At 40.5% G+C, this 26131-nt stretch overlaps 1 protein-coding gene across 1 annotated transcript; it reads left to right on the forward strand.

The window, feature by feature from the left end:
- The first annotated feature begins 1892 nt into the window (after window positions 1-1892).
- JHY (junctional cadherin complex regulator) lies at window positions 1893-15926 on the forward strand. The gene is given in 11 exon segments (XM_030965008.1): window positions 1893-1933; window positions 2520-2911; window positions 5580-6057; window positions 9716-9826; window positions 10848-11413; window positions 12128-12362; window positions 14151-14231; window positions 14830-14850; window positions 14898-14933; window positions 14936-15001; window positions 15729-15926. Coding segments are annotated over 10 exon segments (2157 nt in total). The 5' UTR covers window positions 1893-1933; window positions 2520-2546.
- The last annotated feature ends 10205 nt before the right edge of the window (window positions 15927-26131 follow it).

The raw sequence follows: 26131 nt of genomic DNA on the forward strand, positions 1-26131 counted from the left end.
GGACAGTGGACAGGGGACATGAGAGAGGAGATGAGGATGGGGGACCAGGACAGGAGATCAGGGACAGGGACAGGGAGTGGGGACAGGGGACCGGGTGGAAGGACAGGGAACGTGGGATTGAGCATGGGTGGGGACAGGGGACAGGGCTGGGTGAGGGACATGGCAAAAGGGACACAGGAGAGGGGACTGGGGCTGAGGGGGGGCAGGGACAGGGAGCTGGGGACAGGGGAGGCCTTGGGGACACAGTGGCTTTCCTCTGGGGACTGAGGTTCTGCTCCAGGCCAGCAGATTCCCCATCCCAGGGCTGCCCTGGTCACTGCTGGGAGCAGGGGACACAGGGGACAGTCCAGGTGTCAGGGCTGCTGCAGGGTGATCTCAGGTGTGAGCAGCGGGGTAAAATATCCCAAATTCTTTATCCCCAGGTGCTGAGGTGACACTGCCTGTGCACGTCTGGTGCCAGGGTGTGCTGGCACTGCCCGAGCGCAGAAATCTCAGCGCAGAAATCTGAGCGCAGAAATCTCAGCGCAGAAATCTGAGCGCAGAAATCTCAGTGCAGAAATCTCAGCGCAGAAATCTGAGCGCAGAAATCTCAGCGCAGAAATCTCAGTGCAGAACAGTTCAGCACAGAAATCTGAGCGCAGAAATCTGAGCGCAGAAATCTGAGCGCAGAAATCTCAGCGCAGAAATCTCAGCACAGAAATCTCAGCACAGAAATCTGAGCGCAGAAATCTGAGCGCAGAAATCTCAGCGCAGAAATCTCAGCGCAGAAATCTCAGCTCAGAAATCTCAGCGCAGAAATCTGAGCGCAGAAATCTGAGCGCAGAAATCTCAGCGCAGAACAGTTCAGCACAGAAATCTGAGCGCAGAAATCTGAGCACAGAAATCTCAGTGCAGAAATCTGAGCGCAGAAATCTGAGCGCAGAAATCTCAGCGCAGAAATCTCAGCACAGAAATCTGAGCGCAGAAATCTGAGCGCAGAAATCTGAGCGCAGAAATCTGAGCACAGAAATCTCAGCGCAGAAATCTCAGCACAGAAATCTCAGCGCAGAAATCTGAGCGCAGAAATCTGAGCGCAGAAATCTGAGCACAGAAATCTCAGCGCAGAAATCTCAGCACAGAAATCTGAGCGCAGAAATCTGAGCGCAGAAATCTGAGCACAGAAATCTGAGCACAGAAATCTCAGCGCAGAAATCTGAGCGCAGAAATCTCAGCGCAGAAATCTGAGCGCAGGAATCTCAGCGCAGAAATCTCAGCGCAGAAATCTCAGCGCAGAAATCTCAGCGCAGAAATCTCAGCGCGAGAAATCTCAGCGCAGAAATCTGAGCACAGAAATCTCAGCGCAGAAATCTGAGCACAGAAATCTCAGCGCAGAAATCTCAGCACAGAAATCTGAGCGCAGAAATCTCAGCGCAGAAATCTCAGCACAGAAATCTCAGCGCAGAAATCTCAGCGCAGAAATCTCAGCGCAGAAATCTGAGCGCAGAAATCTGAGCGCAGAAATCTCAGCGCAGAAATCTCAGCACAGAAATCTGAGCGCAGAAATCTCAGCACAGAAATCTCAGCGCAGAAATCTCAGTGTAGAAATCTCAGCGCAGAAATCTCAGCACAGAGCACTCCTGTTCCTTCCTCCCACCTCACCTTGGGAATATCTGGAAGTGCAAACGACTTCTGGACACTTCAGCTGAGTGTAAAGAAATTCTCACCCTAATTTAGACAGAGCTCCACTTCTCCCTGTCCCGCCTTCTGCTGATTTTACATGGCCAGGGGGCCTGAAGTTGCATGAAGAGGACAAACAAAATTCATTTTAACTCTCACAATTAACAGATAACAGATGCTTTGCCTCAGTTTAATTTTCTTTGCCACGAGCTGGTTTTGCATTATTTGTTACCGCCAATAGTGGAGATTTCATAGCAGTAAATTCTGTGTTTGACATGTAGGGATCTTGACATTATTGCTTAAAGGAAAATCAGATAAGAATAGAGAATGGTGTGAACAAGAGAAGGTCAAATTCTGATCCTAAGCCAATGGTAGCAGCCAAATGCAGCTTTTAAGTATTATTACAATGTTTAAATATTATTTAAATATTATTTAAATATTATTAAATGTTTTATGTGTTCTACAAACAAAATGCAGTTTTTAAATATTATCGTTTTATGTGTTCTCCAAACAAAATGCAGTTTTTAAATATTATTAAATATGTCTAAATATTATTTAAATATTATTAAATGTTTTATGTGTTCTCCAAACAAAATGCAGTTTTTAAATATTATTAAATATGTCTAAATATTATTTAAATATTATTAGAATGTTTTATGTGTTCTCCAAACCAAATGCAGTTTTTAGGTATTATTAAAGTGTTTTATGTGTTCTCGAAACAAAATGCAGTTTTTAAATATTATTAAATATGTCTAAGTATTATTTAAATAGTATTTAAATATTATTGAATGTTTTCTATGTTTTCCAAACAAAATGCAGTTTTTAAATCTTATTACAATGTTTTCTGTGTTCTCCAAATGCAGGGCTGATCCATCGGTGCGAAGCAGGGGATGAACCCTTCCAACATGAAATTCATTTCAGTCTCTTCCCCACACACTCACACCACCAACAACATCCACGTCCCTCCAAAAACCCTCGTGCCACCCGTTTTCCAAGCTGCCAGCTGGGAAAGGGAGAGGAGCTCTGCCTCCAGTGCTGAGGATTCCCAGGATTCTGGCTCGGAGAGCCTGGAGAAGCAGAGGCAGCGCCAGCAGAGCATCCTGCAAAATCAGGAGCTGGCAGGGCAGGAGGCTGGGGACACCCTGGAGGAGGACAGCTTGGATGGGGACAGCTTGGAGGAGATGAGTTCTGAAGAGGAAGGAGCTGAGTGCGACACAAAAAAGAGGAGAAAACCAAAGATTTATGGCAGTGGGAGGTAAGGCAAAAACTTGAGTGGAGTAGAATAGTTCTGACACTTTTAACCTGATGTTCCTCAAGGCCACATTTAAACATCCTTCAGGAAGCATTAACTGGGTGCATAAAATAAAATTGAATATCCTGTCGTATGCATGGAAGGTTTAACCCTGGATAAATTGGGAATAATTCTGGAGTTTAAAGGGATTACATTAAACCCCAAGTAATGACAACGTGCAGTTTCAATTTAATAGTCTACTTAAAATAAAATGACAAACAAATGAAGGCTAAATGATTAATAGCATGCTTTTATTCACCTCCTCAACAAGCAAAATGGCCAGTTATTGAATATTTTATTGTGAGTGCAAATGATGTTAATTGTACTAGAAACATGCTCTAATTTTTAGTAATTTTTTTGGACTGAATACTGTGCTGAATGTGAGGCTCTTCATTAAATGGAAATTTGATTTTATTTTGTTTGAACTCAGCCCAGTAAGTACTCCAGTGCAGTCCATTAAGCAGAGCAAATATCACAGCACATCCATATGAAACCCCCTCTCTACATCCATTACCAACCCCGGAATTTGAAGAGGAAATGCTGCAGCTGTTGCCTGCTCACCACACTTTTGTTGAGGAGCACAGAGTCCATCCAACCTCCCCACGGAGCTGGGGGCAGGAATAAAAGGTGCCCTTTTTGTCTGGGGATGATTAGGGATGAAGGAGCTCTTCACACTCATTTTGTCCCCGCGCAGTGACCTGGGCTGAGCCCCACAATTGGGTTCTGTGCACACATTTCAGCACAAAGGGACTCTTTAGCATTATCCTCTGCCATTTCAATCCTTGCAATTAGCTCACATATTTCTGTACTCACTTCAGGGCAGCCTCACCTCGTGCTGTTTACCTGCAGCCCCTTGCCAGCTGGCAATAATGATGTTTTCCCTGGTGGAAATCAGCTCCAGGAGACCATGGCAGCCATGCTCACCTGGAAAGCAAAGAAAACCAGATTATCTTGTTATTTGGAACCACTTGAAATATAGGCAGAGGCATGTAGCTCGTTGAGAAAGGATGAATAAATTATTAATTTTTTTTAATATCATTAACAAGGCCATAGGTTGGGGAACCCAGCAGATTTCTGGAACAGGAGCTGAAGAATCAGCCAGGTTTCCATGGCTCTAAATGTCCCCAGGGCTGTACTGCAGGTCCAGGGGAAACAAAAATTTGTATTAAAAATAAATAGAAATATAGGCAGAGGCATGTAGCTCATTGAGAAAGGATGAATAAATTATTATTTTTTTTTAATATCATTAACAAGGCCATAGGTTGGGGAACCCAGCAGATTTCTGGAACAGGAGCTGAAGAATCAGCCAGGTTTCAGGGGCATCCCCAGGGCTGTACTTCAGATCCAGGGAAAAAAAAATTGTATTAAAAATAAATAGAAATATAGGCAGAGGCATGTAGCTCGTTGAGAAAGGATAAATAAATGATTTATTTTTTTTTAATATCATTAACAAGGCCACAGGTTGGGGAACCCAGCAGATTTCTGGAACAGGAGCTGAAGAATCAGCCAGGTTTCAGTGGCTCTAAATGTCCCCAGGGCTGTACTGCAGGTCCAGGGGAAACAAAAATTGTTATTAAAAATAAATAGAAATATAGGCAGAGGCATGTAACTCATTGAGAAAGGATGAATAAATGACATAATTTTTTTCAATATCATTAATAAGCTGACAGGTTGGGGAACCCAGCAGATTTCTGGAACAGGAGCTGAAGAATCAGCCAGGTTTCAATGGCTGTGAATGTCCCCAGGGCTGTACTGCAGGTCCAGGGAAGAAAAAGTTGTGCTAAAAGCTTTTTTCCTCCCCCATTCCTTCCACCTGCACATCTCCTGGAAGCCTGTTTGGATGGATTTGACTCCTGCAGTTGCTTTTCCTCCCATTGGATCAGATCTTAAAGCAGAAATTGGATCAATTGGGATTTTTTAAGGCAGTGCATCTGGCTTTGCTTTATGACAAATGTAACTCAGGGCAATAATTTGGCCACTTGTCAAAAAATTGTCAAACACACAGACTTTCCATTTATGTTTTTCTACTCTTATCTAATCACTGCCTGTTTTTTAATAAAAAGTGATTTAAAATCTTTTCTAGAAGGAGTTTTTTAATCAAAGCATCAGGATGTTTCACAGGAATGAGGAGAGAAAATAAGAACACAGAGCTGGAGGCTGATCTTGTTTGGACAGTCTCAAAAGGACTCTTGAAAACTGATTTTACCAGGAATTTCATTTTTATTTCACTCAGCAGAGCTTTTGAAGAAGGAACAACACAAATTGCCTTTTGTAGACTGTATCATTTTTAAGGAGACAACAGAATAATGCAATTGATCATTTCACCTTTTAGCTGATTCGTCTAGGATTTAAAAATTTCTATGCCAAATTTAGGATAATGATTGTATTCCACTGTGATCTGAGTGTTAGACCAATTTATCATTCACTGATAATGGAAATTAAAAAGGAAGAGGAAGTCCTGCCTAAATTTTCTCCTAAAAAACTTTGATAAAACTGTTCTGATGCTGATCCCATACTGAACTCACTGAAATAATTCATTTGGCCACAGCAGGACATCTGTTTGCACACTGAAATAATACAGATTTTGTACAATTCATGCAGAAATAATTTGGGTTTTATTTTTTTTAATCAGGAAAAAACTGCCTGTGGACAAATATTCCAGCCTGAGGTACAATCCTCATTGGAAGACTGCAAAAAAGGGAGCAGATTTTCTTGAGGCAGAGAAGGCACCCCAAATTTTTGGAGGGAGCAGTGGGGACTTTTCAGTGGATTCATTTTACCTCCATTCTGGTGGCTCCTCAGAAGATAATCAACAGGAGGCAAAGAGCCAGGATTCACTCCCCGAGTTTGAATTATTCAGCTTTTATGGAGCAAATGTGGCCAGCAGCAAACCTGATGGGCCACAAGCCAAAAGGGAGGAACCCGCAGATGGATTTCATTCCAAAAATAATCCTGGCCACGCTTTTCCTCCTCAGAATCAACAGGATCCACCCCAAAGAGCAAAAAAAGACTTTGTGAAAAAAAATAAACGGACTTTGGGGTTACAGTCAGAGAGGATTAATTCCTATCTTGAGCTGCACAATAAAAAGCAGCAAGTTCTTCAAGGGCAGGTGGGTAAATGTATAAATTCCCTAATTTTTAATAGATTAGGTCTGTGTGGTGTTGAACTCTCAGCTTAGCAGAGGGGAGAAGCAGATTTGAAATCCATCATGCAAGGGAGTGAGTGACAGCTTTGGATTTCCAGGGAGAAATCTTTTCTTGTTCAGCCTTTGTGGGATAATCACAAATTTTCAGAGTAAATATATCTATAAAAGCACTGAATTTGGATGTTTAAAGCTGTCATCTTTGGCATTTAAAGTAATTATTACGGACAAGAACTTCTGACTGATGCACAGTCTGGAAGTTCTGACTTCCTTTTTTAGAGGATTGAATAATTGAATTTAGAATTTTAGAATTTTAAATTTTATACATTTAGAATTTTTCAGATGAAATATGTCTATAAAAGCACATAATTTGGATGTTTAAAGCTGTCATCTTTGGCATTTAAAGTAATTATTACTGAGGAGACGTTCTGACCATGCGCATTCTGGAAGTTCTGACTTCCTTTTTTAGAGAATTTAATAATTGAATTTAGAATTTTAGAATTTTAAATTTTATTAATGTAGAATTTTTACATTTAGACGTTTTTAGATTAAATATATCTATAAAAGCACTGAATTTGGATGTTTAAAGTTGGCATCTTGTGGCTTTTAAAGTAATTATTACTGACAAGAAGTTCGGACTGATGCCCATTCTGGAAATTCTGACTGGTTCACAATCTGGAAGTTCTGACTTCCTGTTTTAGAGAATTTAATAATTGAATTTAGAATTTTAGAATTTTAAATTTTATTAATGTAGAATTTTTACATTTAGACGTTTTCAGATGAAATATATCTATAAAAGCACTGAATTTGGATGTTTAAAGTTGGCATCTTGTGGCTTTTAAAGTAATTATTACGGACAAGAACTTCTGACTATGCACAGTCTGGAAGTTCTGACTTCCTTTTTTAGAGGATTGAATAACTGAATTTAGAATTTTAGAATTTTAAATTTTATACATTTAGAATTTTTCAGATGAAATATGTCTATAAAAGCACTGAATTTGGATGTTTAAAGCTGGCATCTTGTGGCCTTTAAAGTAATTATTACTGACAAGAAGTTCTGATTATGCACAGTCTGGAAGTTCTGACTTTGCACAGTCTCAGCCAACTTGTGGCGAGGTTCGAGAGGAAATGTAATTACAGTTCCTAATGAACCATTAGCAACGAGTTCATTGCTTTTCCTTGCTACTTATTATGCGTAATGGGAAGGAGGGGGTCACTGAATCACTCCACACAGAAAATTCTTGCCTTGGGAAGCTCCAGGGACGTTGTGCTCCAAGTGACACCTCTGCCGAGGCTAATGAAGAGTTGACACAACATCAGAGGGAATTTTCTGACTTCATTCCAGTGGCAGGAATGACGGACAGGATTTTTTTTTTTAGTAGAGCTATTAAGAGCACTTGTTTTTTTTCACTTCTAATTTGGATGATGGTAAAAATAATGAGTGTGGATGGATGCTGATTAGAGCTATGTTGATATGATTATGTTTGCTATTCAGGGAATTCTGGAAATCTTTTCTGTCTAAGTGCTGGAGCCAGAGATCAGGACTTCATTGTGCAGACACTGTTTAAAATTATGGGATAGGCAAAGGAATCAGTTAAAATCAGGGTTATGAGATAAGATTATCTTGCTGGAGTGCAGGAACCAACTTTGGTCACCCCGCCTGGAAAACTCTGTCCAAAAGTGCAAAACCACCAAGTGGGTGAAGAAACACATGTCAGCAATCCAGCTGTGCTTCCTAAACTGATTATTCTGAGCTTTGCAGAGGGTTGAAGCTGAATTGATCTGCTCACTGCTGGGGTTGTGGCAATGAAATGGTGTTTGCTTTGAGGGCACAACCGAGTTAAAACACTTCCAGCCTCGTCGTGCAAGATTTACATTTACAGATTTCCCAAAACACAGCACAAACCCGTGCTGATCTGTACATTTACTCATTCATACAGCATTTTATACAGCATCAAGTTTTTTTACAGCACGGCCTGATTCCTAAAGAACTCCATGATGAGTTTCTTTGAGAGAGAGCGAGCGAGGCAGGAGGAGAAGCAGTGGCCCAATCTAGCTCAGCTGTGCTCAGTCCCGGTTGCTTTCCTACCTCCGAGCCCCTCACTTCAAAGCCAGGAACATAATGTACAATTTTTTAATGGCTCTAGAGCAAGGCACTCAGACTCTCTGTGCACTGAGCCTTCCCTCGGTGTAAACACCTAATCAAGATTGCCTGTGCTTCAACAATAGCAGCCAAATGCAATTCGAGAACCACAAGGCTTTGAAGTCCTCCCTGCAAAGGCTGGTTTGCCAGTCTGGGATAATGACATGCCATGATTGCTGCCTTTGTTGTATCTTTTCAGTGGAGAAGCAATTATGGGCCTCAATTTAACAGAATAGGCATTACACAGCTTATGATTCTCAAAATGCAATTTCATTTGATCATTTTCTCAATTTGATTGGTATTAATAGAATGGTTCGCAACAAAAAAAAAGAAAAAAAAAAAAGGAAAAAAAGAAGAAAAAAAATGCTGGCAGAGGTTGTGTCCTGCTCCTCTTTCAAAGAGATAATGTAGAAGTATGTTTTACCTGCCCAGCACTCCATCAGTGCACTGAGTCAGTTGGTTCCACCAAAAACATCTTATTCACTGCAAAGCTCTGTCTGTCCACAGCTCAGGAAAACCTCTGCGGTATTTTTTTATTGTTCTTGTGATTTTTTTCCAGGGATTTACGTTGAATTTGGAGCCATGAGATCACCCATAAATTCAGCAATAAACCCTGCCCACCTTTTCTTTCTGCCCTAATCTCTTACCCCCAAAGTGAGAAGCTCAGCTTCCCACATTTTTTTTCCCCACTGATGATTTTCAAGTTGATAATTCATAAATCTCTTTTATCTTTTGGTCATAAATATCTTCCCACTGCCACTTCTCCTGTGGGATCACTCTGGGGGTAGAGCAGAGATTCCTCTCACAGTGACACTTCCACTAAAATACTCAGCAGGATGGTTTGGGACAAATAATAGAGACTAAAAATTGGATTTCCTGCAGTTTTATAGATTTTAAAAAGTTTATTTCAAGAAAAAAAACTTAATTATTGCTATATTTACGAGGGGATCACTCATCTTTGTGCAGTGATAACTGCACAAACTCAAAAAAAACTTGCTCCAAGTAAATTTGCAGCCGTGGTTATTGGAGCTATCCTTGTTTTGCCAGCTCTGTGAATTCCAGATTTATTCCTGCAGCTCCTCCTGTGCTTTTCAGCCCCATTATTGTGTTTTTCCAGCTTTTCCTGCAAGCCTCTCTTGCAGAGGCTGGGATGTGATTGCCTGGCCAGGGATGGTTTTTGCTGCTTTTCTGTTATTAGGTGCATTTCCCCCATGGAAATGGAGGAGCTCAGACATTTGAGAGTTTCTGTGCTGCACAATTTTCCTTTCTTTTATTCCTCTTAAAAGTAGAAGGAATCATCCCTCCCTTTAATTGGGTTTTGCTTCTTTTTTTTTTCCTTTAACCATTTCCTCATCGTCCATTCCATCATGGAAAATTTAACATTTTAATTTTAATAGGCCACAAATTATTTCTCATTATTTCCCCAAGATTTTAAGATCTGCTCCCCTGATTGCTGTGACCATGAACATTCCTGGGTTTTAGGTCGCAGATCCTCCACCAGCTGATGGAGAACCACTCCAGAATGTCCCAGCATCCCAAAATGGGAAAATGAAGCCTGAAGACAGATGGTACCCAAAAGGACAGCAGCTCAAGGTTCCTTTTTTAGAGAATTTAATAACTGAATTATTCACTGAGCAGCGCCTGAATAACATCTCTGCTCTGTTCTGGACTGAGGGTTCCTTTAAATTTGATGGTTTGGGTTCCTTTAAATTTGAATTTCAGGGCTATAAAGAGGGTTCCTTTAAATTTGAATTTCTGGACCATAAAGAGAGTTCCTTTAAATTTGAATTTCAGGACTATAAAGAGGGTTCCTTTAAGTTTGAACTTTTGGGTTCCTTCAAATTTGAATTTCTGGACCATAAAGAGAGTTCCTTTAAATTTGAATTTCTGGACTATAAAGAGGGTTCCTTTCAATTTGAATTTTTGGGTTCCTTTAAATTTGAATTTCTGGACTATAAAGAGAGTTCCTTTCAATTTGAATTTTTGGGTTCCTTTAAATTTGAATTTCAGGACCATAAAGAGGGTTCCTTTCAATTTGAATTTTTGGGTTCCTTTAAATTTGAATTTCTACCATAAAGAGGGTTCCTTTCAATTTGAATTTTTGGGTTCCTTTAAATTTGAACTTTTGGGTTCCTTCAAATTTGAATTTCTGGACGAGAGAGTTCCTTTCAATTTGAATTTTTGGGTTCCTTTAAATTTGTTGGACGAGAGAGTTCTTCAATTTGTTTTTGGTTTGTCGATGTTGGTTAATTCAGGACCATAAAGAGAGTTCCTTTAAATTTGAATTTTTGGGTTCCTTTAAATTTGAATTTCTGGACGAGAGAGTTCCTTTAAATTTGAATTTCTGGGCTATAAAGAGGGTTCCTTTCAATTTGAATTGTTGGGTTCCTTTAAATTTGAATTTCAGTACCTTAAAGAGGGTTCCTTTCAATTTGAATTGTTGGGTTCCTTTAAATTTGAATTTCAGGACTATAAAGAGGGTTCCTTTAAATCTGAGTTTTGGGTTGAGCCCCCATGAGCAGGGATAGATCCAAGCAGCGCAGAGGGATTTCGATGTGAGTGATGGAATCTCTACCCGAATATCTCCAGCCCAGCTGTTGGTGACTCGTTTCAGGAGCAGCACAGGTTCTTGCAGAGACAAAAAGCAGAACCCCAGCAGCCTCTGAGTGGAAGAAGTTTCCCCAGGAGTGATGGCCAAGAGCCGCCAGGAGCAGCAGGAGAAGCAAATCCCTGGATCCAGAGGCAGCAGCACACCCCAGGATTCCAGGCTGCCCCCCCTGCGCTGGGGCAGGATCCCAGCTCAGCCCTCAACCCAAATTCTTCTCTTGGCCCAGCAGAAAAACCCCAGAGTGGCTTAAATAATTTCCCAAATTCAATCCTTACCACGCCTGGCTATTTTCTCCCAGTATTTCAGAATTTTTACCCAGCAGAGGTTTTAAATCCTGAATACCCCAGTCAGGAGGACAAGAAATGCCAGCAGGACTCTCCAGCTGGAATTCCACATCAATTCCCAGCCAATGCCAACCCTGGGCAGGATTTTTCCAAGAATAACAGCAGCAGTGACCAGGCACATCCAGAATTGGAGAATATTTCAGCTGATTTTAATGCCATCTTTCAAGAAAGAGTGAAGGATCAAGCACCTCTTCCAGATTTCAAAAATCATATTCATGAGGATCACAGGTATCAGAATAGTTTGTGGTGAGGATTTAAGTGATAAAATAATATTATCATAACCCTGTGATGCCCAGAAAAAAAAAACCAAAAAAAATGCTTTAAACTCTAAATTTATTTTGCCACAAACCTACCATTATAATTCATTTCTAATTGAAGATTCATTATAGGTATTGATTTTTAAATATGGAATCAGAAAAGGACAGCTCTGTCCTCCAGGGATGGAAATTCCCACAACTGAAGGTTTCCTTTTAGGAGGCTGAGTGGAAAAGTTTAAAATATCGATAGGAAAGGGCATTGTGCATAAATTAAGGGTTTGTGGCAAAATTGGCTTTGCAGGGTGGATATTCAGGGTCAGTTCTGTCCCTAAAGGAGAGAGCAGGAAAATCCTCAATTGTGAAGAGTTTCACCAGTGTTGATTTAAAAAAAAATGAAGGTTTTATTTCACATAAACAAATAATCATATCAGTATTCAGCAGGCCTGATCCAAAGCCTTTCATTTGTTTTAATTACCTTTGCATCAGGCTGAAATTTCCCTATTTGTGGTTTTTTTCCTTTTATTTCCATACACTTCCATGCAAGCAAAGTCATTTATTGTGAAATCCTCACCTTCCCATCTCCCTGCTCCCTTACTCCATGTTCAGGTTGTTTTGCTGTGTGTAAATTCAGGTTTTTACTCTTTCCCCCTCATTTTTTAAGGCCTTTTCCATGTTTTGCTCACAGCTCGCCAACATCTGCTTGTAGAATCTCCCATTTCATAGAAAAGAAGGAGCAGCCAAGATTTTCTGATTTTGAGGATGATTTTGCTGGCACGTGGCTGTGGGGTTTGTTCCCACCTGCCCTGCCCCAGGGGGATTCAGGAAAAACTGAAGGAAATCCAAAGAAAATGAGAAGAAGCAGCTCAGAAGGGTCTCTCCTACAAAGGGAAAAACAAAACCAACCCAAAACCAGCAAGAAGGTGAGAAAATAAATGTGGGTTAGGTGGTTTAACATTTCTATTCCCCCTCTAACGTTTCTTCTTAATAATCCAAAGTTTAAAAAAACCAAACCTATAAATAGGGACTGAGAAATGTTGTAAAAGCACATGGACACAGAGCAGAGCATTAAAGATCAGGGAACAAAGGTAGAAATAGACACTGAAATCATTTTGGAGCAAAGGGATCCACCTGGTTCAGAGAGTTCACTGAGATCATTTTAGTTCGTTTGGTTCACTGAAATAATTTTAGAGCAAAGGGATCAGTCTGGTTTAGCTGCAGGGACACACAGAGCAGGGTTTGTCCTGTCGTTTATCCACAGATAAAATTATTTCAATTTACCGGGGTCGGGCTGTTTGTGAGGAGCAGCAGGCGGCCTCAGATCTGAGCCATCCATTATCCTGCTCACGCTGCTTTCTTGTGCAGCCCAAATCTCCTGCTTTCCAAGGCATTCCAAGCCCAAATCTGGAGGATTTGTAAAGCTAACAGCACAAACCTCACCCCAAACCTCCCGATGGTCCTTATTAAAACTCGGATTTCTGTCTCCTCTGCAGGCCCACTTGTGCTGGTGTCACCACTTAGCGCAGCAGAAAGCTGCCCATGACAAATTAAATGTTTGAGGAGTTTGCTCCACGTCTCAGGGCAGACAAGCTAAGCTGGAGTAATGATTTCGTGCACTTTGGGTATTGCTGCCTGAGTGCCCCTAAGAAGAATTAGGATTATGATGGGAATTTAAGGGCAGAGCTCCTTCTCTTTCTTTTGTTTCTTGTCCCGTGCTTGCAGCAGTTTTCTCACGCCCCACATGTGAGGAATGCACAGAGAATCAGACTGGTTGTGCTCCCAGCAAAATCCAGCTTTTCCTAATAAACAAATGCACTCATTGGAACAGGTGGGGAACCCCTGATTTTGTGGGACACGGAGAAATTAACTCCTCACTGTAGCCCAAATTAAAAATTAGTGAGTTACAGCAGGTAAGAGCAGGGATAGCTGACACAAAGAAACCTCAAATAGGAAATTTAGTGCATAAAATTAAATTCTCTGAAGTTGAGTTTAACTTGAACCTGTGTTTTGAAGAAATGCCCATTTTATTTGCGTGTAGAAATTGCTGTTCCTGCATTACTCTGTGGTTGAAATTACCACAGAGCTGATCATAATGAGCTTCACTCGCAAGTTTTTAAAACAAAATTCCCTTCTAAAAATGTGGTCTTGAAAGAGAATGAAAATATTATGGGGGCATTGGAGTCATTGTGTGATGTCCTGAAGTGTTGGATGGCATCACCCTCCTCTCCTGCACTTGTAAATTGTTTGCTGTGCAGCAAACATGGATTTTTCAGCTGTCCATGGGCAGCTTTCAGAACAAGGAAAGATTATTCTCACTAACACAATTTGCCTGATTTTTGCCACCAAAGTCAGGTAATTAATTTTATCTGCTTCTCTTACAAAAATTTCTTTGGAGTCTCATTCTAACCACAGTGAAATGAGTGGCTTTAAGCTGTTCCAAAATAAAGCTCACAAAAGGTCATTTTTGACTGAGAAAATATCACTTTGTGATTGGGGAAACTGGCAATTTCCCACCTGGATCCAAAGGAAATTCTGTGTCGTTTGACTTTTGCCATAACTCAGTCCTGTCGGTCACTTATTTAAAATGAGACGTGCCAGGGGTGGGGCTGAGATTGCAAATAAAATCCTGAGGTTTCTGCTATAAAACTTCCTTGAATTATTCTCTCTGTGAAATCATGTCAAGGAAAATCTGTTTGCTGCTTGGTTTTCAGCTGGGTAGCTCCAAATTCGACTTGAATCTGAGTATGAAGCTTGGAGGCCTTGGACCTGACTATGAAACAATCAAAGAGAAAGTGAGTAAACCAAAATGGGATTTAGGCGGGGAGAGTGGCAGAGAAATCATAATTTATGGTTATCTGGGACTTTATATCCTTGGCTAGCTGGAGATCCTACAGGAAAATTCAAATAAAAGCTGTCCTGGGGATAGTTTTAACCCTCTCATTTTAAAAATCCAGAAATAGGAATTAATCAGGGTTAATTGCACATCAGGAAATGACACACTCGAGTGGCTGAGTTGTCATTCCCAGTGTAAAGATCCACCAGATGTGTTCCAAGTGGAAATCAAAGTTGTGTAAACACGAGAAAATATCTGGCTGCACTCTGGTGAAATGGAGACAGATTGTTCAGGACAGAATAAAGATGGAGCTGGCACATTTCTGCTGAGCTCCATCCTCCATTCAGTCCAGGGAAAAGCTCTTAAAAGGGAAAAGCAACTAAAAAAAAAAAGCTGTGCCATTTATCAGGGCTTCCTGTTGTGTGCTGAGGAGGGATCGATGGCAAAGGCAGGTGGAACAGCAGCAGAGGTGGAAATGGAATATTGGTGGGAAAAGGCTTTCGTTGATGGATCCCCCCAGCCACTGAATTCCAGGCCCCTTTTCTGCTTTTTCTCAGAAAGAAAAGATAAAGCAGGATGTGAGTAATCAGGCCCGGTTTCTGGTGGTCTCAGGGGAAGTGTTCAGTAGGAATATTCCAGGCAATTTAACAGAATAAACATAAGAGAAAACTTACTGTGGTTCAGAGGTTGCCTGCAAAGCCCCAGGTGTTTTCAGTGTCCAGGCAGAAGGTAAGAGCTGAGTCCCTTCCCAGGGTGTTCCTAAAGGTGACAAGGTGACCTGCAGGCTCCAGGACAAAGCTGTGAACTCAATAATATCAGAATTCCTTGATTCCTTGCATTTATTCCCAAAAATAAACCCCTAAGAGACAAAACTTTATTGTCTGGGTGGCCAAAAGGAGTTTGGATTCTTTTAGGGGACTTCACCAGGAACATGAGATTGTGCACTGGAGACGTGAGGTGTTCCCAAATCCCTGCGACACACAGGCACCAAAACCACCCCAGGTTAAACCAGGGCTCTGCCAGCTCCAGCATTCCTGTAAAACTCTTTCCATTCCCTCTCCAATTCCATGTTCCAGGCAGCATTTTGCTTTTTAATTTGGATATTTAAGTGCAGGAGAACCTGAGCTTGTCCTGTTAACCTGCAAAACTCCCTGCCTGAGGGCAGGAGCTTAATAAGACTGGGAAAAAAGTGTTTATAAATGTAATAATTTCATGTTGCTCTTTCTTTTTTCAAATAAAAACACTTTCTCAGTGTCTAAGGTGGCTTCCAGTGGTGCCAGGAAGCAAATCTTGGGCTGGGTTATGTTGCAGTCACCACTGAAGAATCTGGGATTGAATTCTGTCAGAGACAAGATCAGGAATTCAGAGATATCTTGCTCAACCCACCTAAATATTTTTTTGGAAATCTTGGCGAGGTTTCCTCTTGCTCAGTTCCTCCAGTTTTTCCTGCTTTTAGGCTCTGGAATATGCCAAGAAGATTCCGAGACCAAAGATTTTCGTAGCAAAGCAATCGGAGCAGGAGGTGAAGGAGGTTCTGCCCCAGGCTCCAGCTGGACCCAGGTTACCCAAAATCCCATCCCTGGAATCTCTGTGGAGCAGGCACGAGAAGGAGAAGGAAGTTGTGGCTGCTTTTGAAGCCCTTCACATCTTGTAGGTATTTGGGGAATCTCGGGGATCAAGGCAAAAATGCGTGAATTGTTTTTATTTTCAGCTGTGACCATCACATTTTCATTCCCTAGTCTGCTGAGATTTAAACTGGTTTAAGTTTAATTATTTTTAAATGTTAGAATTGGTTTTAATTGTACTACTTTGTACCTATTTTGTTAATAAATTGACAAATTTGCGTTTATAGCATTTTAAATATAGTGCTCAGTTCTTTTATTAGAAAATGTTTTATTAGAAATTTAGTCCTCTGTTCTTTTTCTTTGAAATAAATGATCTGACAGTTGCATCTTTCAGACCAATCAGCTCTTGGCTTGTCACAGCTGGATCATTTCTAAATATATAAACAGACAGACATATCTACAAAACATTAAAAATAAACTTCTGTTTCATCTGATGATCTTAACACCAGAAATATTTCTTTTTCTGAAGTGCAGAAGAGACTTTCAGCCAGAAATACAAGCAAAACGAATCCATTGCTGCTAAAAAAGAGAACAAAAATAAGCTCCAAACACAGCAGTTGGTAATGACACGATGCTAATTATTTAATTGTTACTCTGTTGTCCGTTGGTGAAGAGTTTCTACAAAAAAACAAAATTTTGAAGCTTCATTTGGGACAAGAAAATTCCAAGCAAGTCCTGGCTGAGCATGCAGACAATCTGGGATTAGCCAGGAGCAGTTGGAGAATATATTGGGTAACTGAGGATAATTGAGAGCTGCATGTTTGAGAGGAAACAGCTTTTAACAGATTAAGGCTGTAAAAATAACAACAAACAGATGGGTTTCTTAGGGTGCTGCCGTTTCTTTAACTTAGCAAATTATGAATTAAGTCACCATATGAAATGTGATTAGAGCACACAGCGAGGGAATTTGGGCTAAAACCTCCTGAAAAGAGGCTGGATAAAGGAAAAAAAAACCATCCACCTTGTGATGATGTGGAATTGCTTTATCCCATTTATTTGGTCTTTTTTTAATGGGGGCTCACCATTTAATATGGGGAGAAGTGATTCCAGTTCTGCCGTTCCTCATGGCCTTGCTTCAAACCTTCCTGATGAGCAGGAGCTTGGATTCACAACTGGAAGTTCAGGACATTTGGGGGAATATTGAGACAAACCCAACCTCCTTGTGATGATGTAGAATTGATTTATCCCCTTTATTTTGTCTTTTTTTAGTGGGGGCTCACAATTTAAAATGAGGAAAAGTGATTCCAATTCTGCCCTTCCTCATGGCCTTGCTTCAAATCCTCCTGATGAGCAGGAACCTGTTGAATCAGCCTCTTGGATTCACAGCTGGAATTTCAGGACATTTTGAGAATATTGAGACAAACCCAACCACCTTATGATGATGTAGAATTGCTTTATCCCATTTCTTGGGTGTCTGTTTTATGGGGGCTCCCAATTTAATATGAGGAAAAGTGATTCCAATTCTGCCCTTCCTCATGGAGAAGGGACCTGGCCTTGCTTTAAACTCTCCTGTTGAATCAGCCCCTTGGACTCACAGCTGGAATTTGAGGACATTTTTAGGAATATTGAGACAACCACCTTGTGATGATGTGGAATTGCTTTAACCCATTTATCCGATCTCTTTTTTTAATGGGGGCTCCCAATTTAAAATGAAGAAAAGTGATTCCAATTCTGCCCTTCCTCATGGCCTTGCTTCAGACCCTCCTGATGAGCAGGAACTTGTTGAATCAGCCTCTTGGACTCACAGCTGGAATTTCAGGACATTTTGAGAATATTGAGACAAACCCAACCACCTTGTGATGATGTGGAATTGCTTTGTCCCATTTCTTGGGTGTCTGTTTTTTGGGAGGCTCCCATTTAATTTACGGCGAAGCAATCCCAATTCTGACCTGGCCTCGCTTCAAACCCTCCTGAGGGGCAGGAACTTGTTGAATCAGCCCCTTGGACTCACAGCTGGAAGTTCAGGACATTTTGGGGAATATTGAGGAATATTAAGAATATTTTGGGAAGCCTTGGTGGAAGAACCATCATCCAATATGGGACCACGGGTCAGGCTGCAGGGGAAATGTTTTCCACGGCATTTTTGTCACTTGCAGCATCCAATTCCATCTTCAGAACAGAATCTTCCTCTTCCTCAGCCTCCTTCCCCTCTCCTTTGGGCACTGCCAGGCTGGGAAATGGTTCCATGCTCTTCTTTCCTACTTTTATTTTTAAACCAAACTGTAACACTTTGAAGCATTTCTGCTCAGGGCACCTCAACTTGTTGTTCCTGCTTAAAAGTGATAATCCCCCCTTAATCCAAACCTCAAGTGCCTGTTTTAATGAAACCTTCAGATGAATATCAAAGAGCTATTTACTCGTATCTAATATTTTAATTAGATTATATTGTCAATTTAACCCATTAAACCCCCTTTGATGAGCTCCATGTTCAGTGTTTAGCCCCAGATGCTGGAGGTAATGAATATTGGACCTTTGATTTAATGAGAATTTCTGCCTTTCCAGCCTGACTCCCTTTGTATCCCCTTTTTTTTCTTTTTTTTTCTCTTTTTTTTTTTTTTTTTTTTGCTTTTCTGGCCTATAGAATTCATTTAATTGAAGAAGTCTCTTATCAGCACACATTAAGGAACCTAAATTAGCATCCCTTTTCTGATGAGCAAATGCAAGCAGACATTTTCTCTTTGATCTGAGGGCTGAGTTGAAGTAGGCAACAGCCCCCTGAAAATGAGCTGATGGCTGCATTATTTGGCTGCCATGCAGATGTGTCCATGTGGTGCAAAATGCTTAATGTCTTAATTGATCGCCTTCCTCCCCGGCTGGCATCCTCCTCCCAGAAATTACAGCAGAAATCTATTCATTTGTTGTTTTTTTTTTTTTAATAAAATAATGAATTTTTAGGAAATATTTAAATATTGAACCTGTGAGAAAGTTGGACATGTTGTTGCATCTGGAGGAGCACATTTTAAAAATGTTTTTTATTATTATTTTAACAACCACTTATTTTTTTATGACACTGCTGATGATCATCTCACAAACCATTTAGAAATTCTGGTGGTTTGGGTGTTTTAAATCCCACAAAATGACATTTTTACACGGAAAAACATCTTTCAACCTACCTCAATAAAAATTCAGGTTTTCCCTGCACTTCACAGATATGGTGGCACAAAAGAAGAGACCAATGAGCATCCAGCTGCCTAAAGTCAAAGGCCAAAATTCAATATATTTCAGATTAGGAAGGCAAAATATTTAATTAAAAATCAGCCTTAAATGTTGAATTAATTATGAATTAATTATTGAGGGAGGAGTCTGTGTGCAGCACCCCATGGAAATTCCCAACATTTTCTTGGCAGCACCTTTCCAGTGCCTTCATTTCTCAACATCGGAGGTTCTGGAAGTGTTGCAGCTGAGATCACCTTCAGTGGGCAAAGCCTTGGTTTCAGTTCTACCTAAAAAATGTTGCTGTAATAAAATCCCCATTGTGTTTCTTCCAAAAACAACTAAAGTTGGCTTCCCAGCACCTCACTAAAGGCATGAGCAGGTTGCTGGCACCCTGAAGAACATTAATTTAATCAGTTAAATACATTAATAATTTAATCAGTTAAATACATTAAACAAGTCAAAACTTCACAGCCATCATTCCAGCTGTAAAAATAAAATGAGGAATGAAACCAGATGAGGTTTTGCCCAAGTCCTGCAGTCCCTGAATGCTTCAAACAGCCACCAAGGAGCTCTGCTGTCACAAACCAAGCACCTGATCGCTGCTATTTCCTTCCAGGGAGTCAGTATTTTCCTGGTTTGCCAAAAAAAATCCGATTTTTTTTTCTAAATTTTGATTCATATTAAACCAACCAGGTGATTGAAATGGGAGGTTTACCTCTGATTTAGACCGTGCTTTGTTTTTTCTCTCACACCGCTCCTATGTCTAATACAAAAACCAACATTCTCCATGTGAGAAAAAGCAGGAATGTGGAGAAAGGAGCAGCTCTGGTGTGAGGAGAAGGAGTGGTTTCAGTGGATTCAGGAATGGTGTCAGTGCTTCCTGGAATGGTGTCAGTAGTTTTAGAAATTATTTCAATGGTTTCAGAGGTTTCAGGAATGGTTTCAGTGGTTTCTGGAATGGTGTCAGTAGCTTTAGAAATTACTTGAGTGATTTCAGAGGTTTTAGGAATGGTTTCAGGAATGGTTTCAGTGGTTTCTGGAATGGTTTCAGGAATGGTTTCAGTGGTTTCTGGAATGGTTTCAGTGGATTCAGGAATGGTTTCAGTGGTTCCTGGAATGGTGTCAGTAGTTTTAGAAATTATTTCAATGGTTTCAGTGGTTTCAGGAATGATTTCGGTGGTTCCAGGAATGGTTTCAGTGGTTCCAGGAATGGTTTCAGTGGTTTCTGGAATGGTTTCAGTGGTTTCAGTGGTTTCTGGAATGGTTTCAGGAATGGTTTCAGTGGTTTCAGGAATGGTTTCAGTGGTTTCAGTGGTTTCTGGAATGGTTTCAGGAATGGTTTCAGTGGTTTCAGGAATGGTTTCAGTGGTTTCAGTGGTTTCTGGAATGGTTTCAGGAATGGTTTCAGAGGTTTCAGGAATGGTTTCAGTGGTTTAAGGAATGATTTCGGTGGTTCCAGGAATGGTTTCAGTGGTTTCAGGAATGGTTTCAGAGGTTTCAGGAATGGTTTCAGAGGTTTCAGGAATGGTTTCAGTGGTTTCAGTGGTTTCTGGATGGTTTCAGGAATGGTTTCAGTGGTTTCAGGAATGGTTTCAGTGGTTTCAGGAATGGTTTCAGAGGTTTCAGGAATGGTTTCAGTGGTTTCAGTGGTTTCTGGAATGGTTTCAGGAATGGTTTCAGAGGTTTCAGGAGTGGTTTCAGTGGTTCCAGGAATGGTTTCAGTGGTTCCAGGAATGGTTTCAGTGGTTTAAGGAATGGTTTCAGTGGTTCCAGGAATGGTTTCAGTGGTTTCAGGAATGGTTTCAGAGGTTTCAGGAATGGTTTCAGTGGTTTCAGTGGTTTCCTGCAGTGGTTTCAGGAATGGCTGAAATGTGAGCAGCTCACCTTCACTCCTGCCACCACAAACCCGGGTGATAAACCCTTAAAACCAACTTTTTCCTTGAAGAAGTGCGCCCTGCCGGGGAGGAAAGCCGCCGGTGGGATCAGGATCCCACGTCTGCTCCCTCCTGCCTTCCCAGGGATCCGTGCTGGGAGCAGCTGCTCCACCCTGCAGGGAGGCACCAGGGGCTCGGCCAAGCTCCAGAAACAAGATAAACCCAAGAAACAAGGAATCTAGAAACAAACCCAAGAAATCTAGGAAAAAAACCAAGAAATAAGACATCTAGAAACAAATCCAAGAAACAAGAAATACAAAAACAAGGTAAACCCAAGAAACAAGACATTTAGGAACAAGATCAACCCAAGAAACAAGAAATCCAGAGACAAGATAAATCCAAGCAACAAGAATTCTAGTAACAAGAAAAACCCAAGAAACAAGAATTCTAGAAACAAGATTAATGCAAGGAACAAAAAAATCTGGTAACAAGATAAACACAAGATACAAAAAATATGGAAACAAACCAAAGAAACAAGAAATTTAGAAACAAGATAAGTCTAAGAAACAAGAAATCTAGAAACAAAACCAAGAAATAAGAAATCTAGAAACAAATCCAAGAAATAAAAAAATCTAGAAAAAAAAAGTCCAAGAAACAAGAAATATAGGAAAAAAATTTAAAAATCCAAGAAATAAGACCCCTAGAAACAAATCCAAGAAGTAAGAAATCTAGAAACAAGGTAAACCCAAGAAACAAGACATTTAGGAACAAGATCAACCCAAGAATCAAGAAATCTAGAAATAAATCCAAGAAACGAGAAATTTAGAAACGAGATAAACACAAGAAAAAAGAAATCTAGGAACAAGATTAATACAAGAAACAAAAAATCTGGTAACAAGATGAATCCAAGAAACAAGAAATCTAGAAACAAATCCAAGAAACAAGACATCTAGAAACAAGATAAATACGAGAAGCAGGAAATCTAGAAACAAACCAAAGAAACAAGAAATTTAGAAACTAGATAAATCTAAAAACAAGGTAAACCCAAGTAACAAGACATCTAGAAACAAGATAAATACAAGAAACATGAACTCTAGAAACAAACCACAGAAATGAGACATTTAGAAACTAGATAAATCTAAAAAAACCAAGAAATCTAGAAACAAATCCAAGAACCAAGAAATCTACTGGGCTTGGCCATGGGTTATTTACACCTTCCCCACTTCCTCCATGTGTGTGTAACAGCAAGAAATTCAAATTATTTACTCTATAAATGCCCTTAAAATCTATATCTCCGCTGCTTTTATGGAGGTCTGGCTAGAAAATGAAAAAATTTGGGGTTGGAATTGCTTTCCAAACCCAAAAAAGTTCAAAATGTTTAAGGCAGCGTGCAGGAAAATGCTCAAAGTGAAAACAGAAAGCAAAGGTTCATGGCAGGGTTTTATAGATTGGGGTTTGATTTTCTGTAACAAAACAACAACAACAACAAAAGCATTAACCACTTGTGAATTAAATAATCACCAGAACACAATTTCATTTCAGAGCGACTCACTGAAGAATTTTGATGAAAATCAATCTTCTTGAAAAATAGGAAATCCACCGACATTTCCTGTTCCCAGCAATGATTTCCTGCGAGTCGCTTCCGCTCCAGCATTCCCCAAGTGAACACGTTCATTTTATTTTATTTTAAAAAGAGAGACAACTCTAAATCTCTCCCCTACTCCTCAAACTTCTTGGGAAGAGCAAGGAAAAATCGTCTGCTAGGAATAAGTCAGGATCCAAGAATAAAACCTCATTTCATTTATTCCAAGTGAAAAGTCTCTAAATAAAACCTCATTTTATTTATTCCAAGTGAAAAAATCTCTGAATAAAAAATCATTTCATTTATACCAAGTGAAAAAATCTCTGAGTAAAATCTCATTTTATTTATATCAAGTGAAAAAAATCAAGTGAAAAAAATAAAACCTAATTTAATTTATTCCAAGTCAAATAATCTCATTTCACTTATTCCAAGTGAAAAAAAAATATCTCTGAATAAAACCTTATTTCACTTATTCCAAGTGAAAAAATCTCTGAGTAAAATCTCATTTTATTTATTCCATGTGAAAAATCTCTGAATAAAACCTCATTTCACTTATTCCAAGTGAAAAAAAAATATCTCTGAATAAAACCTCATTTCCTTATTCCAAGTGAAAAAATCTCTGAGTAAAATCTCATTTTATTCATTCCAAGTCAAAAAAATCTCTGAGTAAAATCTCATTTTATTTATTCCATGTGAAAAATCTCTGAATAAAACCTCATTTCATTTATACCAAGTCAAAAAATCTCTGAATAAAAACTCATTTCACTTATTCCAAGTGAAAAAATCTTTGCTAGAAACAGAAAAATGAGTGCCCAGCCCTTCCTTTTCCCCAGAACCATCTCATTCTCCAATAACTTGTTCCCAAAACGTTGCCCAGACTCTCTGGAAATGACATTTTTCCATCTCCAGCTTGGCAGGAGCTGCCTGCTGACACAGGGGATTTCTCTGCCAGTGTTTCCTTCACCTCTCTCAATTTTTGTGCCAAACTTTGTGGGATAAGCAAATTCCCAAATCTTCCTGTTCCCTGCAAGGCTCTGGTGTCCAGCTGGGATCCCTGGGAATGGGAATATTCCCACTCTGCCAGTGTGGGATCGGTTTTTAATCTGATTTTTGGCTTTAATTGTTAGCCAAGGTGCCCAAAACCGCCCAGAGGTTGTTGGGTCTGTTTTATTGATCGGCAGAAATGTTTTGGGATGGGAGTTCCTGGAGCGGCAGGGGAGCAACAGCAGAGATTTGAGGGGTTTTTGAGTCGTGTTTTAACCTTTTTCTCATAGATCTGACACCACAGAGCAGAGCCAGAGCAGCCCCGAGCCTGGAACTGCAGCAGCAAACATGGTCCAAAAAAAATCCCATAAATATCATGTGGATCCCATAAATATCATATAGATCCCATAAATATCATATAGATCTCATAAATATCGTGTGGATCCCATAAATATCATGTGGATCCCGTAAATATCATATAGATCCCATAAATATTGTGTGGATCCCATAAATATCATGTGGATCCCGTAAATATCATATAGATCCCATAAATATCGTGTGGATCCCATAAATATCATGTGGATCCCATAAATATTGTGTGGATCCCATAAATATCATATAGATCCTGTAAATATCATGTGGATCCCATAAATATAATATAGATCCCATAAATATCATGTGGATCCCATAAATATCGTGTGGATCCCATAAATATCATATGGATCCCATAAATATCATATAGATCCCATAAATATAATATAGATCCCATAAATATCATATAGATCCCATAGATTTCATGTGGATCCCATAAATATAATATAGATCCCATAAATATCATGTGGATCCCATAAATATAATATAGATCCCATAAATATCATGTGGATCCCATAAATATCATGTGAATCCCATAAATATAATGTGGATCCCATAAATATCGTGTGAATCCCATAAATATCGTTTGAATCCCATAAATATCGTGTGGATCCCATAAATATAATATAGATCCCATAAATATCATATAGATCCCATAAATATCATGTGGATCTGATCGCAATTTTAATAATTCCCGATGAAACCTGCGGGGGGGAGGCTGACGATAATCCCAGAGCAAAATACACAGAAAAAGTGTGAAATTCCCAGGTTTTTAAATTCCCATCGCTTCTCTGCCCACGGGATTTGGGAGAAAGGGAGAAATCCGACCCGGGAGTGGCATTTCCACCCAGCTCTGCTTCAAACCCCGCCGAGAAACGTGGTTGCTTTAAAAATCCTAATTTTTAGGGAGATTGGTGGCATTTTGCTGATGGAAATAATTGTCCTGAAAGGATTAATTTATGAAATATCCTGAAAGAATTATTTATGCAGCTTTTCCTGGATATGTGGATGGGTATTGGGGGTTTTCCTCTAAACACAATGTGTGATCTTTATTTTTCATGTAAAAAACTAGAAAGGCAGACTCACAAAAAAAAAAAAAAGCGAACATACACTTTTCAATCATCTATATTTGATATATTAAACAGGAAAATTAAACGTTTTCCCCTCACAAAACGACATTTCCCATCATCCAAAATGCCCTGAAAGTGCTAAGAACGCCAGACAACCAAATGAAATTCCCGAGAAAAACAAAACAAAAAAAACAAAAAAAGGAATAAATTAAATAAGCGAAGGAGTCACCGCCGTGGTGCTGCTGCAGCAGGGGATGCTGAGCCAGAATTTTCAGCAGAAATTTTCCCAGGAAAATTCCCGATGCCAACATCTCCTCCCAGGAGATGCTGAACATCCACCGCGCTCCCGGAGCATTTCCCAGCCAGCAGCTCAGCCCGAAACCAAAACTAAATGATAAAAAAATCAGAATTTACCTGGAAATGAACCCCATTTCCCTGGCAGGAAGGTAAAGGCAAAGCGGGGCTGCTCCAGCTGAGCGCAGGGAGGCGGGAGGAGACGGGAGCCGGACGCGGGACCCGCTCCGGGGCTGTTTCAGAGGAAAATGGAATTATCCGGCATCCACACCTTTAAACCGGGCAGGAATCACGCTGCCCACACTTCTCCAAGCTGTAGAAAATCCCTTTTTTTCTGCCTGGGAGCGCCGTTTGCTCCGCGCAGCCGAGGCACGCTCGAGTTCTTGGTGATGCTCCCCCTTCACTCCCCCACAGCGGAATGAAATAAAGCGGATTTTTTGCCTTACCTGTTTCTTCGGAGGGTTTTTTTTCTTACAATTCTTTTTATTTATGCACGTCTTGGAAGCTCTGCCCGACCTCCCGCGCTGGGGATGGAGGCGGCGAGCGTGGGGAGAGCGGCGAGGATTTAGGGATTCGGGGAATAAAGGGTGAAATTTGCCCTGCCTGCCGCTCCCAGGAACCACAACACGCTGCCACGAGTATACATTTATTTTACACCCGAGGAAAAGTTCGGGGAACGAGGAAAACTCCGACATTTCGGAGGGAAGGGGGAACCTAAAACAACCTCGGCTCCTTTCATTTCCGAGCACAGCCCAGCCTGGGGGTGATGCTGGGGGGCACCGCGGGGTCCCGGCCCCCTCGGGGACATCGCTGGGGAGGGGAGGGGGCTCCCCTGCATCCGCACCCCCTTCCCGAGCCGTGCCCCCCTTCCCGAGCCCTTCGGGGGCCAAGGAGAGGCAGGG

This window comes from Camarhynchus parvulus, chromosome 24 (genome assembly GCF_901933205.1).
Source record: "Camarhynchus parvulus chromosome 24, STF_HiC, whole genome shotgun sequence".
NCBI classification, from domain to species: Eukaryota; Metazoa; Chordata; class Aves; order Passeriformes; family Thraupidae; genus Camarhynchus; species Camarhynchus parvulus.